Genomic DNA, 15,916 nt, shown 5'->3' with positions numbered 1-15,916 from the left:
TTTCCGAGGCCACTGTGTCGCCCTGGTTCCCTCATCAAAAAACCTATGGGATTTTTCCACTGGATTTTGGATTATTACAGGAAGTAAGCCCGTGGCAAACAAACCTTTATGATATACCTACACGTTTTGTTTAGCGAGATAATCTTCACATCAGCACAAAGAGTATAATTATGTATTAATATACATACATATATACATATATATATATATATATATATATATATATATATATATATATATATATATATATATATATGTATACACACACACACACACACACACATATATATATATATATATATATATATATGGAATGATGTAAACATTGGCAAGACAGATTACCAGTTAAATCATCTGAGAGACCTGTAACTTCTCAGCTCCCCAGTTGTGCTTTTGGTTCCCTACACAAGAGACACCATGCAATACCTTATAAAAAGAAAAAAAAAATCACTCAAGCTTGGTTTGGGGATTTTTTTTTTAATGAAGCACAAACCAACTAATTATCACCGTGTGCTTTAAAATATCAGGTTTACCGTTATTCTTTCCCACTCTTACTGGGTTGACCAATTGAAATTTGCATTTTTCCGACAGTACATGAATGCAGCAAGGCAGTGGTGACAGGCTTTGAGGGGGCGTGTCCCTTCATATGAGGGATAGAAACATCATTCACTTCTACAGTCTTCACTGTTTGTTTTTGGAGCATACATTGGACAGCTACTGAATTTTTGATACGGTTATCATGATAATCATATTGACATGAGAGGTTGCCATGACAACTGCATCATTATGCATAAAGAATTCTGTGGCAGCTGATCTAAATATATTATGATTCACAATAAAATTCTCATGTAACTTTCTAGACACTGAACCCCATTTTTTTTAAAATCTTATTTTAAAATGCCCTTTTTGCCAATTCCAGAGCTACGTATACTGAAAATAATGAAATAAATAAATAACACCAGATGTGCTGACACTACAGGGAACTTTATTTGCACAGATTCACTAAAATTCTTTGGCTATAGAGAGACAAAAACTAGTCCTACAGCTCCAACTGATGCCATGGTTGATGCTGTATCTATCTCACTTGAGTATCTACTCAGCTTGTTGCAAAATCTTTACAATAGTGGTACTTTTTATCAAATCTCAGCTGCCGTATAGAGACGCACAAATGACACCAGACTGTCTAGATGTTAAAGGTTTCTTCTCTTATACCCTCTGGCCTACCTAAAACAGTAAACTAAATGATATATATTAAACACTCTACTGGGTTAGTTGCAAAATACAAAAAATATATAACAAGGTGAGGTGTATTTGGATTTGTCAAGTTTTTCTAGTTGTAGTAAAGGATAAAAACATACTGAAAATCAATAGTTTCTTTCAATAGGCAACTGATGAAATATATATTCATAAAATTCATAAAATCCATTCACATAACATTGCATAACCTTCATAATCCCAGCTAATATTCCTTCATGACAAACGTTCACATTTCTTCAGTCTTAGCACAAACTTCAAGCCACATGGAGTGATTGCATTAGTAACAGCAGTGATCAGTCACTGAGCTTTACAGGCATGGAGGGTGAAAGCTATAGAACAAAAATCAAACATGAATACAGAATTATTTGATCTATAACAGTGTAATACTTGTACGGTGGTGATTTTGTAACATTAGTGTTTCATTACAGGAAATGCAGCAGCAGAAAGACTTTTTTTGCCAGTGTACAAACATGTCTTATGTTTACAATGTGATTATCTTGTCAAGCATCACACCACCTGATCAAATCACACTCTGTAATCGCATCAGTGTGACTACAGTCAGCTCTTGGAAATGTATAAATCTTGGTGCTTGTTTACAGTGACGAAGACAAAACATATCACTGTGTAAATGCTGGTAAAGATATTCGGAACTGGAGCTAAAAGTTGACTACGAAATGGGCAGTAATTGACAGACACAAATGAGTAACTCCAGTTCAATTTCATAATTAACATCTGTGGAAAAAGTTTAAAAAGAGAGCCACCTAAATTCACAGAGTTTGGACAAGTCAAGCCAAGTTAATTATTCTATCACTTCCACCCTCCTGCTCCCTACATAATGTCACATGGAGAGACTGCGTAGTATTAGTGTGTTAGACAGAAAACAGCAGTGCCCTCAGTATAAATATACTCCGCTGTCTCTGCCTCTGCCGTCCACGTCCGCCCTGCCTAACTCCCAGACTTTCAGTGGCAGATCGCCAGGAGGAGACGTTTGAAGTCACCACTGCACTCGTCCTTCAGGGCTTCCTTCAGAGAAACGTCGTACTTCTCCAGGTACATGTCTTTAATGGTCTCCAAATCGTACTGTTGAAAGCAGGACAAAGAAAAAAAAATAGAATTATGGCTTTGTGGTTGTATGCCTCCACGAACCACTCAAGTTGCAGTTACAGTATGGCCTAAAACATTTTTTGTGTTTTGTGGGGTCACAGTGACCTTGACGTTTGACCTTCGACCACCAAATGCTAAGCAGTTCATTCTTATGTCCAAGTGGACGTTTGTGCCAAATCTGAGGAAACTCTTTTTTTTAGGGCCTTTTTGAGATATTGCGTTCATGAGAATAAGACGAACGCAAGGTCAAAGTGAAATTGACCTTTAACCGCCAAATCATCAGATTTGAAGAAATTCCTTAAAAAAGTTTTTGAGACTACACGTTAACAAAAATACAATCAGCACAGTTCAAGGTGGACATCCAAGATTAGTGTCAACAATTCAGTGTCTGACAAAATGTCTCCCCTTCAGTTCCTGAGATAGGACATTCAGTAACGGCCAGAAAAGTGTTTGTGCAGAATATTTTGATTTCACAGTGAAGCTGACCTTTGACCTTTTGGATATAAAATGTCATCACTTAATTATTTTGTGTGGAGTTTTCTCATAATCAGTGTATGAATTCTTAATTTCTGGCCCAAAACATGTTTTGTGGGGTCACAGTGACCTTGATGTTTGACCTTCGACAACCAAATGCTAATCAGTTCATTCTTATGACCAAGTGGACGTTTGTGTCACATCTGAGGAAACTCTTTCAAGGCCTTTTTGAAATATTGCGTTTATGAGAATAAGACAAACGTAAGGTCAAAGTGACCTCGACCTTTAACCACCAAAACATCTGATTTGAAGAAATTCCTTAAAAATGTTCTTGAGATTACACATTAACAAAAATGAGATGAATGCAAGGTCACAGTGACCTTGACTTTTGACTACCAAATCAAATCAGTTCATCGTTGAGTCCAAGTGAAAGTTTGTGCCAAATTTGAAAAAAAAAATCCCCACAAGGAATTCTTGAGATAGCGCCTTCATAAGAATGAGAGGTCAGCATCTTACACTAAAATCTGTCACAGAAAACACAGGCATTTTGGTTTCCTCAGTGCTATTGAGCATTACCTTACTTATCCCACAACAACAGACAACACCACCAACTTTCAATATTTAGCTCCACCTGTTGATGTTTTAGTGCAATTACCTCAGAGCGAACCACAATAATGCGAATGAGGGTGTCCTCGTCAGTGCCTGCTCCCTTCATCGCATCGTGCAGACGTCTGGCAAAGTAGAGCTGAGGGTTCTTAGCAACTCTCACTGAGGGGAGGAAAGAAAAGCGTTCATTAAATTGTACTGCTGTTTACCCCCATACAGTCTGTTTATTCAACACTATGCTTATCCCGTGGCTCTGTCTAAACACAAACACACACAGTTATTATATTCTACCCATGCAATTCTGTGCTGGTTTTCATGTAACCAAATATTAGTAATCACCTGGCTTATTCTTTATGCGTCATCTTTCTTGGAAGTAAATGATTACAGGCCTGACTTGAAGTCGTAGACTGAGTATACTGTATTTATTATTCAGCTCTTTGTATTTCATACTAACCAAGAGCTTTGTAGCATTTCTTCAGTGTCCCAGAAGTCTCATTCTCAATGGCATCCAGGATTTCAGTTCCAGAGAGCTATGGAGAGAAAATAACACGTTCAGTCAGTCAAGTACTGGCAATGACCTTTAAGTGGTAACGTTTCATTTTCCTGGTTGACACTGCCCTCCTAATCCTACAATTGTAAATGTTCGGGACATTTTAAAGGGCCAAGTATGGAAGCCCATTTCTGCTTGTGTGATGAAAAAAAAAGATCCTGTAAACTTTCTCAAAATAATGAGAAACTTGACCAAAATAATGACTTACTTATCCCAAAAATAAAGAGTTACATATCCCAAAATGACTTGTATCTCAGGCTATCTGAAAATAATGACTCAGTATCTCAAAGTTATGAGTAAGCGCCTAAAAATAATGAGAAACTAAAGATAGTCATTATTTTCAGGATGTTTCTCATTATTTTTTTATTTATTTATTGCTGTCAGGTGACACCAGTTCAGATCTGAGGACCAAACCATGCCTTGCCGATTTGTGTTTCCTAAGTCAGTTTAAACATTCTGAGCAGCGCCAGAGATGGACCATCTGTGGAGTCTGCCAAAAGCGCGCCAGACCACTTCCAACCAGGTAGCAGTAATGTAGTAATGTCTCACCAACCGGAGCAAACGCCTGATGACCGTTCTCACAGCGGCTGCATGGCCAGTGATCAAATATGACTCAGATTTAGGATCACATTCATTTAGGATTTCAGGATATGAAAGTGGCCCATCTTATTGAAACAGAATTCAAGTTCTGTGTCCATACTACTCTGAAAGAATCTGATCTGTTTCCCATGAGAGCAAAAAAATGGATTTGGTTGTAACATAAATAGCAAAAAAAAAATATGATTTGCAGGTAATATTTTGTCGTTTATTTTTGCGTGAAAAAACTAACATGCAGGTCAGATCACAGTTGTTGAATGATACATAAAATTAAATAAAAAAACACAAAATACTAAAAGAAAATAAAACAGAATGAAAATAATAATAATTTAATGTTGAAATATAATGTTAAAATATAATATCTTAGTTTTGCATGTATGAAATGTCCCAAAATAATCACTTTAACTGTGCTGCCTAACTAGATTATTTGAACAGTGCATGGTAATTATAGATTCCACAGTTTCAGGTCGGGTCAGGTTGCGAACTAACTGGTAAAATGTGCGGGTGTTGGGGCGGGTCGGTATTGCAGGTTGCCTTCCGGTATTGCATGTTGTTTATCATTATTTTGAGGCACTAACTCATTACTTTGGGATACTATTTCATTATTCTGAGGAAAGCCTCTTGTTATTTTGAGGTATAAGTCATTATTTTGGGATAAGCGTGTCATTATTTTGAGAAATATTCTCATTATTTCAAGAAAGTTTCTCATTATAATGACGACAGGATCTTTTTTTTCCCATCTCATTGGCGGAAATTGGCAACCCTAGGAAGCGTAGTCAAGTCTGTCTGCACATACATGAGTACCAACACCAGTTCTCAAGGGTAATGTAAGACACCAGCCCTGATCAATTCACATGCTAGCTGAAGATGAAATGTCAGGTCATAATATCACTGCAGCTATATGGACAGTGTGACACCAAAACCTACCTGCTCATACATCTTGAAGGTGGCCTGTAGCTGCAGGTAGTTCCTGGAGGCCAGGATGTAGCTGAAAGTGGACTCATCCGTCCCAAAACGACCCTCGCCAGCCTGTATCAGATACAGAAAATATTAATACTGTTCAGGATTAATGAGTCCGCAATGGAGTTATTATGAATATAACATTACAGAAAGTGTACCTCGAACAGGCTGGTAGCATCTTCTTCAGCTAGAGCCTCATCCACCTCGTAACTCTCATCTCTGTTGCCCTGCAGGACGAAGAGCAAAGTGACTTTTGCTGTGTCGTGAGGCCTTTAAGTCTGACTGAAGCAACTGTATCTGGCCTCCGTTTTACTAATGAGAGGGTGTCTGGATTGTGGCCTGTGTGTGTGTGTGTGTGTGTGTGTGTGTGTGCGTGTGTGTAGGGAATGATTGGGCACAGGGAGAGCGAGCTCGATTTCAGTCCCACAGCAGACGGAGGAATTCAGTTACAGGAATGGAGTAGAAACTCAGGGCCACTTACTTCCAATAGAGCCATGAGCAGGTTTCTTACGTCCCCACTTGTGTCTCCCTCAATATCTGCCTCAAGATCGCGCTCATGCACTGAAATGTAAACAAAAAAAGGGTCAAATACAACCACAAGTCACACTATTTATATTACGTCTCAATATTTAAAGGGGAAGTCCGCCCCTTGATAGCCTTGTACCATCAGACACAAGTTTTGGTGTACCACCATTCCCTTAACCAGTCTTCACAATCACAATGTTTGATTACGATATCTTCTGAGGAAATCCCTGCGTAACTTATATTAAATCAAATGGCGCTGGGCGAACATTGCCTCAATTAATTAGTTTCTAGCCACCAAAAAAAGGCCCCCTTTTTGACAGGAAACTCAAGGCTTTATCTCAAGGCCACCAGACTCCATTGACAAAAACACTAATTTTACTTTGTAGCACACAGGAGCTGCTGGTCTACCACTGTCTCCATCAGTTAGAGTGCAAGATAAAGCAGTAAAAAATTTCCAAATATAATGTACATTTAACTATAATTATAGATTATTTTTAGGTGGCTAAAATATGTCTTGATGTGGCCACCGTCCACAGCAGTATATTGCTTAGCTTCTGCTGGTAGATTCAAAGATTATAGCAAAGCAACACAGTGCACAAAATGAACACAGCAGAAACGTCAGTTAGGTTTGACGACCATGTTCAACTGTATATCTTGAAGCATTACAGTTACGTCTGAAAATGACGACAGAAATAAACAAATTTGGCGATTTCACATATCTCTACATTGAAATAATTTGCCAGATGTCTACCAGGAAGTGATGGTTGTTAGCAGACATTACAGTGATTTGGTCTACTGTAGTGCTCTCAGTTCTGAAACAGAAAATGTACCCATATGCTCAGAACTTTCCCCTGAGTGCTCTCAGTGTCATCTAGATGTTCTAAACTGGTCTAGCTATGGGGTCCAGATTTCTCCATAGTCATTATAGTTCAAGGTCCACACAGTTTAATATAGTCAGCATTTGGCCATGTTGTCGAGCTAGTTTGCTTTCTCCGTCAAGTATTCACAGTACTTTAAATTACAGTGTCACTTGTGGTCCATTCAGAATAGACCCATGACCCACTTTTGGGCTGCGACCCACCAGTTGGGAACCACTGATCTAGAACATCTTTCTTAATTTATTGTCCTAGTGTAGCTTCAGTCTTTTTACTTGATGACATCACAAATTTGAGTTTCAACATGCTAGTTTTTAGATTGGGAAGAGAGTTGCTCATGTTCACTAACATCTTTAGACTGTCAGAGGCCATATGAATAACATGTATACATTTCAAAAATGGGCATACTTCCCCTTTAACGGAACCACCAGTTGCTATCTTGGCCTTTTCGATGATGGCTTCCTGCCTGTATCACTGAGAATTTTGAGTCTAGAAAGCATCTTTCACATTTTGATTCTCAGACAGTGACATCACAATTTAATACTTTTAGATAGCTGAGAATGTTCTGCAACCAAATTCAATTAATTGTGATAAAAAATAAAAAAAATATGTGGTCCCTTTAAATAAAACCAAAGGTACTGTAAAATACATTAGCACAGTGACAAGAAAACGTGATTCGCAGAAGTGAAAGACTTGGGTTGGGTCTGAGCTGAGTGAACAACGCACGCACTTGTGTCTATAACATCAGCTAAGAAACATGCTTGCTAACCAAAATTCCTCCTACGCTATCTCACCCTAGCAGGCAGCACAGCTACCAGCATGCAACAGTAGCTGAAAACAACCAGCTAACAACCTGATAAGCTAACCAGCATGTTGCACGCACAGGCACCTCCAGTATCTCTGCCCCAGTCACTCATTCACTCAATTAATTATTAACTTCTTAAACAAAATCTTGCATCTAGAGTGACAGTGAGATACTGTTATATTTGGGATCCATTTGGAGGAATTACAGCATTCCTTTCACACACTGCAAATGTCCCTGGAGTAATGTTAAAGAAGATGTTGGTATATAATCAGCTATCAGCACTGGTATCATAGTGGACAGGAAGTTACAGCAGGATGGGCCTTGACTAAACACAGCGTGACTGTACATTAGCTGGCTAAAGGGACAGGAATAGTACAGCATGTTACGCATCCAAATGAGTCACCCCCAGCCATTTCCTCCAGGGTTCAAAATACCAGGAAGGGAAATTGTGACATTCATAACATAGCGGGGTGAAAGGTTTAACATCTGCACAGCATGATTTATCTACGGCCTAATGACAACAAAATGAATGGGTGGATGTTGAATAATAAAGTTTGCAAAAGGCTTACCTTGAAAGTAGCATTCCTTGAACATGGCGATATCCTGTGGGACATGAATAAGAAGTTAGAATATTCTACATCAAAACCCATTAAACTAATTTAATTGTTTTTAAAACCAATGTTAAAAGCATCTGACATGGCACACAGACTGTTGATGTGTTCACTCTTAAAGGAGCAGTGAGTAGGATTTTGTGGCAGTTAATGGTGAGGATTGCAGATTGCAACCAACTGAAACTTCTCTCCCATGCCAAGTGCAAACTCCCTGTTAGAATTCCTTCAGTGGGTTTTTACTGGCAGCTGAATTATCCGCAGAGGTCTCTCCCTCTCCAAAACAAATTAACTCTGTGATTTGAACCAGTAAAAACACTGAATAAAGCAGTTTCATGTTACAAATCAGTACTTCTCAAAAACTGTTCGGCATGGTTCAAATGGGCTGCTGTCCCCCCACCTGCCCCCTCTGTGCTCACCTTTTTTCTCTGATAACTTAAGAGCCAGAAGTTTAGAAGGTTTTAACTGAGAGCAGAATTATCCACAAAGGTCTCTTTCTCTGTGTTTCTTCTATGCAGTTTGGCATGACGAAGACAGGCTGCTAGCCCAGCACCTGCTAATGTGCACTCACCTGTTTCCTTTCATAATGTAAGATCCAGACATTAAGAGGGTTTTTACCCTGAGCCAAATTATCCACAGAGTTCTCCTCCTCTCAACAACAAATGGACCATGTGATTTAAACTGGTAAAAACACTGAATAAATCAGTTTCACATTACAAATCAGTGTTTCTTCAATGCTGTTTGGCACATTGCAGACGGTCTTCTAGCCCACCTGCTAATGTGTGCTCACATTTTTTCTTATCCAGAAGTTCCGGAGGTTTTTATCATAAGCCGAATTATCCACAGAAGTCTCCTCCTCTCCAAAACAAATAGATCCGGGGATTTAAACCAATAAAAACACTGAATAAAACAGTTTAACATTAAAAAAACTGTGTTTCTCCATTGCCATCTGGCATGTCCGAGACAGGCTGCTAGCCCAGCGCTTGCTAATGCGTGCTGTGTGCTCACTTGTTTTGTCTGACAACTTAAGCTCAGAAGGTTTTTTACTGAGCCAGATTATCTGCAGAGGTCTCTTCCTCTCAAAAACAAACGGACCAGGTGATTTAAACCGGTAAAAAGCTGAATAGCGGCACCCAGTAGCTCACCCGGTAAAGCAGGTACCCCACATGTTAAGACTGTGTTCTTGCCACAGTGGCCCAACTGAGGTTCAGCTGTGGCCCTTTGCTGCATGTCATCCGGCAGCGGATGACAAGGTCTAGAATATCATTTGTTTGTTTGCAATTATGAGTCTGTTTTTAAGTATTGTTTGCTGATTCCACCGAGGACCACTTTGGAAATAAGTGCTATAGGTAATGCTTTCAAATTTCCAACATACTTATTATATATTACTCAATTTCTGCTAATATATCCCTCTAAATCCTACACACTGCACTTTTAATTTCATTTGATACTTTTAAATTTGTGACTGACAGCGTTGGTGGCGGTGCAGAGAATCTCCACTAGGACATCTTCATCAGTGCCTGCTCCCTTCATGGCTTTCCTCAGCTCCTTCACAGCGTAGATAACGGGCAGGTCCAGCATGGCGAGGATGGCGTTCTCAAAGTTCCCCGACAGCTCGCTCTTCAACACATCCACCAACTCCTACCACAGGGAGACAGATTTAATTAGGGATTGGCGATTGAATGGGGCAGAATATATTTCAAATTAGAGCAATAATTAGAATGGTTGTATTACTGAACGACACTCACATCATCATACTTGTCAAAATAGGCCTGTTTAATTTGCTGTCGCTGATCTGAGCTGCGGTTTGCCAGGATGTCAATGATGGCCTGCTCATCAGTTCCTGTAGGGAAGACAAAACAAAAACAGATGCAGTACAACGATAAAACTATGTAATATGCAAGTAACCAGAATTTTATTCAGTATGTTTCTAACTCACCAAACCCTTTGCAGGCTTTGCGGATGGCCTTGATGTCAGCCATGACATCAAAATCCTCATAGTGCACGATTGTGGGCTGCGAGAATAAAAGATTATGTAGATGAAACAAAGGGCTAAAAACAGCATCCTATAATAACCTAATTATATCAAAACTGATTGCTGTGGAAGTAAGTCAGCGATGCAGGAGCAGCTGGCGGATGGGGGAGGGGGAGGGGAGGACACAATGCTTTGGTTGAGGAATTTGGGGCCAGAAGTCTTTAAACAAACTTAGTGGGGGCTGCTTGAATGACGGGCAGTAACTGAAGTGTGGTCCAGAGGCCAACAAGGGTTTTTTTGCAGTAAATTTCACAGAATAACAGAAAAAAAATGTTGTGTAATCATTTTGTTTTTTGCTGGACAACCAACTTGAATTATTTGACTATGAAATTAGATGCTTTTTGTATTGTAAAGCACTTAGAAATACGTTTTTAGCACCTACTTTATAATTAAACATTAAAATAAAGGCGTTGTTAGATATTAAAAGCTTTTTTCACGGTGCATTGGTGTGGCTGAATTTGCAGTGAGTTAAAACAATAAAATAAATGAGCATAAATGCACCAAAAAGACAGATCTGACACAAACTACTGGGCACCCTCCCCCATCTCTGCACCCATGGACTCTTACCTAACACATTACACACAGAGCCCCACTCATTCATCTACACACGCACACATCTAACGGGGCTGTGATGCATTCCGCAGGGGAGTGGCCCTTTCCTCTGCGTAAACCCAGACACCACTGTCTGTCACACGATGTCATTCGCGACGTTAACATTTAAAGAAACACCAAATATTATTAATATGATATCATTACTCTCAATTTAAGGTGGAATAAGAAGATTAAGTGCGATTTTTATGATGTGCGCAGATTGACGGCGAATGGAGGCGCTGCAGTGTTGGATCCATGATGCAGCGTCAGCACCAAATATAACATCTTATTGGATGTTAATCCCAAAATCTAACGTTTATCCTGGAATAAAATCTCGATCCTAGTCGTCAACCCGAAACTATATCGCTCTTGGAGCAGAAGCCCAGACTGCTGACTGTTATAAGACTTTCTCTTTCTATAACCAGCGCGTCTGTAGCACACACACACACTCTCAGACCATGGTACCTACTTGACAGTTGCCCATTTTCAGGATGTTTTTCCAGCTGTAGCGGGTGATCTGTTAGGAGTGAAGTCGTAGAGTAGTTTAAGACACTTGTCCTCCTCCTGAGATACAGGCAGCGGCCCAAAGCAGCAGAAACCAGCGTGTGACGTCACCACGAACCCGCTGCACCGTCGGGTTAACCATTTACATCCACAACCACTGACTGTACCATCACATGGTCCACTTGTTTAGAACTAGGCCTACACGTCTGTGGCAGTGCTGGAACAAGTATTTAAAGCAGCAGTAGTCATGCTGGTAGTTTAACTACATTATTACTGCATAGTGACTCCAGTAGTTAAATTAATTTTTATTTTATTTTATTTATTTATTTTTGCCATTTTGTGGGGTTAACTACTTAAACTACAAACAATTTAAGGCAATAAATGGAAATAAATTATTTTCTATTTTCATTTTACCATTGCTTCCCTACTACAATTCAACCTACTAAGACTGCAACTTAACTAACTGTATTTTCCCTTTTTTAAAAAATAAAAAATAAAAAATTATGTATGACCTGTGAACAAGCACTTTTACGATAAACTTTTTTCGCTGACGTGGCTTTTTTTTTTAATTATATTTTGTTATAATTTCAGATCACATGTACTACACATTGTTAATTTGATTTTTTTTTTTTTACAAAGTAGTTTGAACTAGGGGTAGGCGATATGGCCCTGAAATAATATCACAATATTTCAGGGATGTTTTTTTACGATAACAATATTCTTGACAATATGACCAATTAGTAAAAAAAACAAATAAGTGCTATAGTTTTACATGTTAACAATTTGCCTTTAAATATTCAGTAAAAAGTCATTTACTGTATATAACTGTAATTTCTTTAGTTTGTAAACAAGTTACTCAGAGATTCACATTCTGTACGTAATATTAATAGTTCCACATAATAAAATCTACCACAAATTACACGTTTCAATAGCTCTCAAATACAAAAAAAATGTACCCTGGAGTCTATATATATAAATCAACAGATGATTTCTTTCTCTTTCAGCAAAATTCTAAATGATTGAGTTGTTTTTTTTTCCACCTGGACCTTTATGCTCTGCCGTTTCTCCTCTAATCATCATGCTGTAACCTGTGACAGGCTGATGCTACCATACTGCACATTCACATATATTGTTTTTTGTTTTGTTTTTTGAGCCACAAGTGTCACTTAGGTTTACATTGTCAAAGATTTATGACAAAATCACTTAATGACACTGACTCTTGTGCCCCGCGGCGAGAGAGGAGAGGGAGAGACGCTGTGCTGCTGCCAGAGGAGCCGCTGAATGAGTTCCCTCTGAACGGTAACTCACTAAAAGAGTCTGAGAAGTCTGTGGCTGTTCATAAACATTCAGGACACGCAGGCCTAACAACACCACAGTTTATTCAACACCATCAAAACAGCTTGTCTCTTTGAACCACTGTGGAGTCGCTAATAATTTTGCTTTCAGCCATGTTTGTTGTTGCTGTGGGACTAAATATCGCGAGTACCACGATATGAATTTTTCATATAATATTAAAAATCATACCGGTATTATCGTGACCAAGATGATATGGTACACTCTTATTTTTTTATTTAATAATTTAAGTAGCTGTAGTTAACCAAACTAGAGTTCTCCCTAGGATAGCATTGCTGTAGGTAAACTTCTTCCAGTGTGAAGTAATTGGTAATTTGTAAAGCTATGCTTTCAAACTATCTTCCCCAACACTGGCAATACCACAGTGTAAAAACGCTCTGTTACAAGTAGAAGTCCTGCGTTCACAATCATATTTAAGTAAAAATGCAAAAGTATTAGCATCAAAATATACTTAAAGTACCAAAAGTTTAAGTATGCATTATGCAAAATAGCCCATTTCATACCATTATGTCTCTAGATTATAAATGATGCATTAATGTGCAAGTATCACTAATGTGATACCAGCTGCAGCTGGTAAAGATGGAGATAATTTAACTTCCTGCCTGGTGGCTCAATATATAATAATCAATTTGTAAGTTGATTCATATATTGTATTCAGGGTGTCTACTAGTGTCAGACACTTATATTTAGTGCTTTTTAAAAACCTTTTAATAATTTTTTCAGCCAAGTACCTCCTGGCCAACCAAGACATTTTTGGCAGAAAAAAGGCCTATATAAAGAGGCTCCATACTCCGCCACCAGTGTAAATCAATCAATCAATCAATTTTATTTATAAAGCCCAATATCACAAATCACAGGGCTTTATAGCATACGACATCCCTCTGTCCTTATGACCCTCGCAGCGGATAAGGAAAAACTCCCCCCCAAAAAAACCTTTAACAGGGGAAAAAAATGGTAGAAACCTCAGGAAGAGCAACTGAGGAGGGATCCCTCTTCCAGGACGGACAGACGTGCAATAGATGTCGTACAGAACAGATCAACATGATAAATTAACAGTAATATGTATGACACAATGAGACAGAAAGAGGGAGAGAGAGAGAGACAGAGACACAGAGAGAGAGAGAGAGAGAGAGAGAGAGAGAGAGAGAGAGAGAGATGCAGTCACTGACTGCTGTCCTGAGGCAGTTGTTAAGACTTTTGATAAGAAGTTTGTCATATTACAGGCTAGCTATCAATAAGAGATTTGAGGCTTTGTCTGAAAACATGGACCAGTGCAGATGGATGGATGTAGAGGAAGTTCCCGCAAAGCTCCAGGCCATAGATGAGGAAGATTTGAATGAAGGAAAGATAAATTACCCGTCACTTTCACCTTAGGAGGAATCCTCACCTGAGGATGAGGAGCCGATGGCCCAAAAAAGGCCCAGGGTTCTGACGGCATGTAAACTAGTCCCACAACTCAACCTCAACTATCTTCGACTCAACCTCAAGGAGCACATCTACAAATCATACATAAGACAACGTAACACATACTAATGCAGCCTATTAGGCTACCTCCTCTCAGAGGGATCATCCACTATATTGCCCACATCATCACAGCAGCGCTTGGACACTGTGGGAGACTTGACAGGTGAGCCTACAGTCGAGCGAAACCCACCACATTTAGAAAACTAGGCTGATTATAAATATTTATATTCTTTAGTGTCAGCTCAATAACCTGATCCTTGTGAGCCTCATGAGACTAGCTAGGATGACACAGACTGTACAGACAGGACCACTCACTGGAAGAACACCGCCACAAAATATTTTAACAACAGTGTTTTAGACAGCTTAGTTACTGCGGCAGCTTTGATTTACAAATTGATGTTCAAGTTTGTGGTTTGTTTTGGTGTTAAATTTTCTGTAACTGTTTTAAATTGTTGTTATAACTATTAAATATAAATTATCCTGACCTTTTGAGCCTGCCCTGTCAGCACCATGAACAGCTAAACAGCTATATGTGTGTGTGTGTGTGTGAGTGAGAGAGAGAGAGAGAGAGAGCTCCAATTCTTTATTCTGTTTATTGCTAATTACATTTTATTATCCGAAATTAATTTCTAATGTGAACTTAATTACTAAAGGGGAGACACTACAGGTGAATAGGGTAACATTTTAAAATAATAGATATCATCATGAAACTTCCTCAGTTGATTACTTACTTACAATGACTTTACTTATTATTACTTTTAAAATTGTAATGTTCAAATATGCAAATTAGGCATTATCTCATTAAATATGCTCAAATTTGCATAGATTTTAGGAAGATAAATCTGACCATCTGATAAAGGCAGGTGCAAAATTATTTTTTCATTTTGTTTATATATAAGATGAAAAAAATATTACAGAGGAATTTAAGGATATCTGCTTTTATTACGTAGAAAATCAAAATACTGTCCATAGCCTTAAATTTTCGCCATATTTTTGGGAATAAAATGTCACATAAATCAGGCTAGGAATGATTTATTAACAAATCCCTCTGTAAATATCTTCAGAATATAGCTAGGTGTATAACTGGAAAGTTTGGTGTACATAGGTGCTACAGAGGCTGAGATGTTTGACTTGGAGTATGACAAAAAACTCATTTTGAGAAAACGGCATTCAAAGATTTACATAATAACATAATAACATTATACAAGTAGACAAAATGTAATAAAATAAACATCTAAATGTTTAATTTGAATGTTTTCTTTATAGCAGTTTGAAAGAATACATATTCAAGGACTAAACTAGCCCAAAATCTCAAAATTGACCACTGCATGGAAAATCGATGTTTTTGCCTGCCATGTCTCACCTAAATTTGTCAGTTTTTTTTGTTTGTTTGTTATATGATGAACTATAAAATGTTTTTTTCTCAAATGCACCTTTTTTGATCTGTAATGATATAAAGTAATTGTAAAATTGTTAAACCCCCCAAAATTGAATATTTAAAATACATTTATTTTGTCAAGTCTTACTTGTTATTTAAAAAAAATATGAACGTGAACAACTTACCAACTTCAAGAAAAACATATTTGGGTTAATTGATGCAGTTGCAGC

At 38.3% G+C, this 15,916-nt stretch overlaps 1 protein-coding gene across 1 annotated transcript; it reads right to left on the bottom strand.

Annotated features, from left to right (window-relative positions):
- Nucleotides 1–965: 965 nt before the first annotated feature.
- Nucleotides 966–11,617, bottom strand: anxa13 (annexin A13). Its single transcript, XM_033639244.2, has 11 exons — nt 11,457–11,617; nt 10,301–10,376; nt 10,110–10,204; nt 9,832–10,002; nt 8,323–8,356; nt 6,030–6,109; nt 5,707–5,775; nt 5,516–5,617; nt 3,896–3,971; nt 3,491–3,603; nt 966–2,337 (listed from the first exon to the last, which is right to left on the bottom strand). The coding sequence occupies exons 1-11, from the start codon at nt 11,469–11,471 to the stop codon at nt 2,218–2,220; spliced, it is 951 nt and encodes a 316-aa protein (XP_033495135.2). The 5' UTR covers nt 11,472–11,617; the 3' UTR covers nt 966–2,217.
- Between the last annotated feature and the right edge of the window lie 4,299 nt (nt 11,618–15,916).

This window comes from Epinephelus lanceolatus, chromosome 20 (genome assembly GCF_041903045.1).
Source record: "Epinephelus lanceolatus isolate andai-2023 chromosome 20, ASM4190304v1, whole genome shotgun sequence".
NCBI lineage: Eukaryota > Metazoa > Chordata > Actinopteri > Perciformes > Serranidae > Epinephelus > Epinephelus lanceolatus.
Note: the sequence above shows the minus strand (reverse complement) of the source record. Positions and strands in the feature narration are given on the sequence as shown.

Excerpts from the sequence above, each read along its gene's own strand:
- anxa13 (XM_033639244.2), bottom strand. Across the intron at positions 6,110-8,322 it reads CAAGGAATGCTACTTTCAAG|TGCATGAGCGCGATCTTGAG; the intron begins GTAAGCCTTTTG and ends TTTACATTTCAG. Across the intron at positions 5,618-5,706 it reads ATGCTACCAGCCTGTTCGAG|GCTGGCGAGGGTCGTTTTGG; the intron begins GTACACTTTCTG and ends TATCTGATACAG.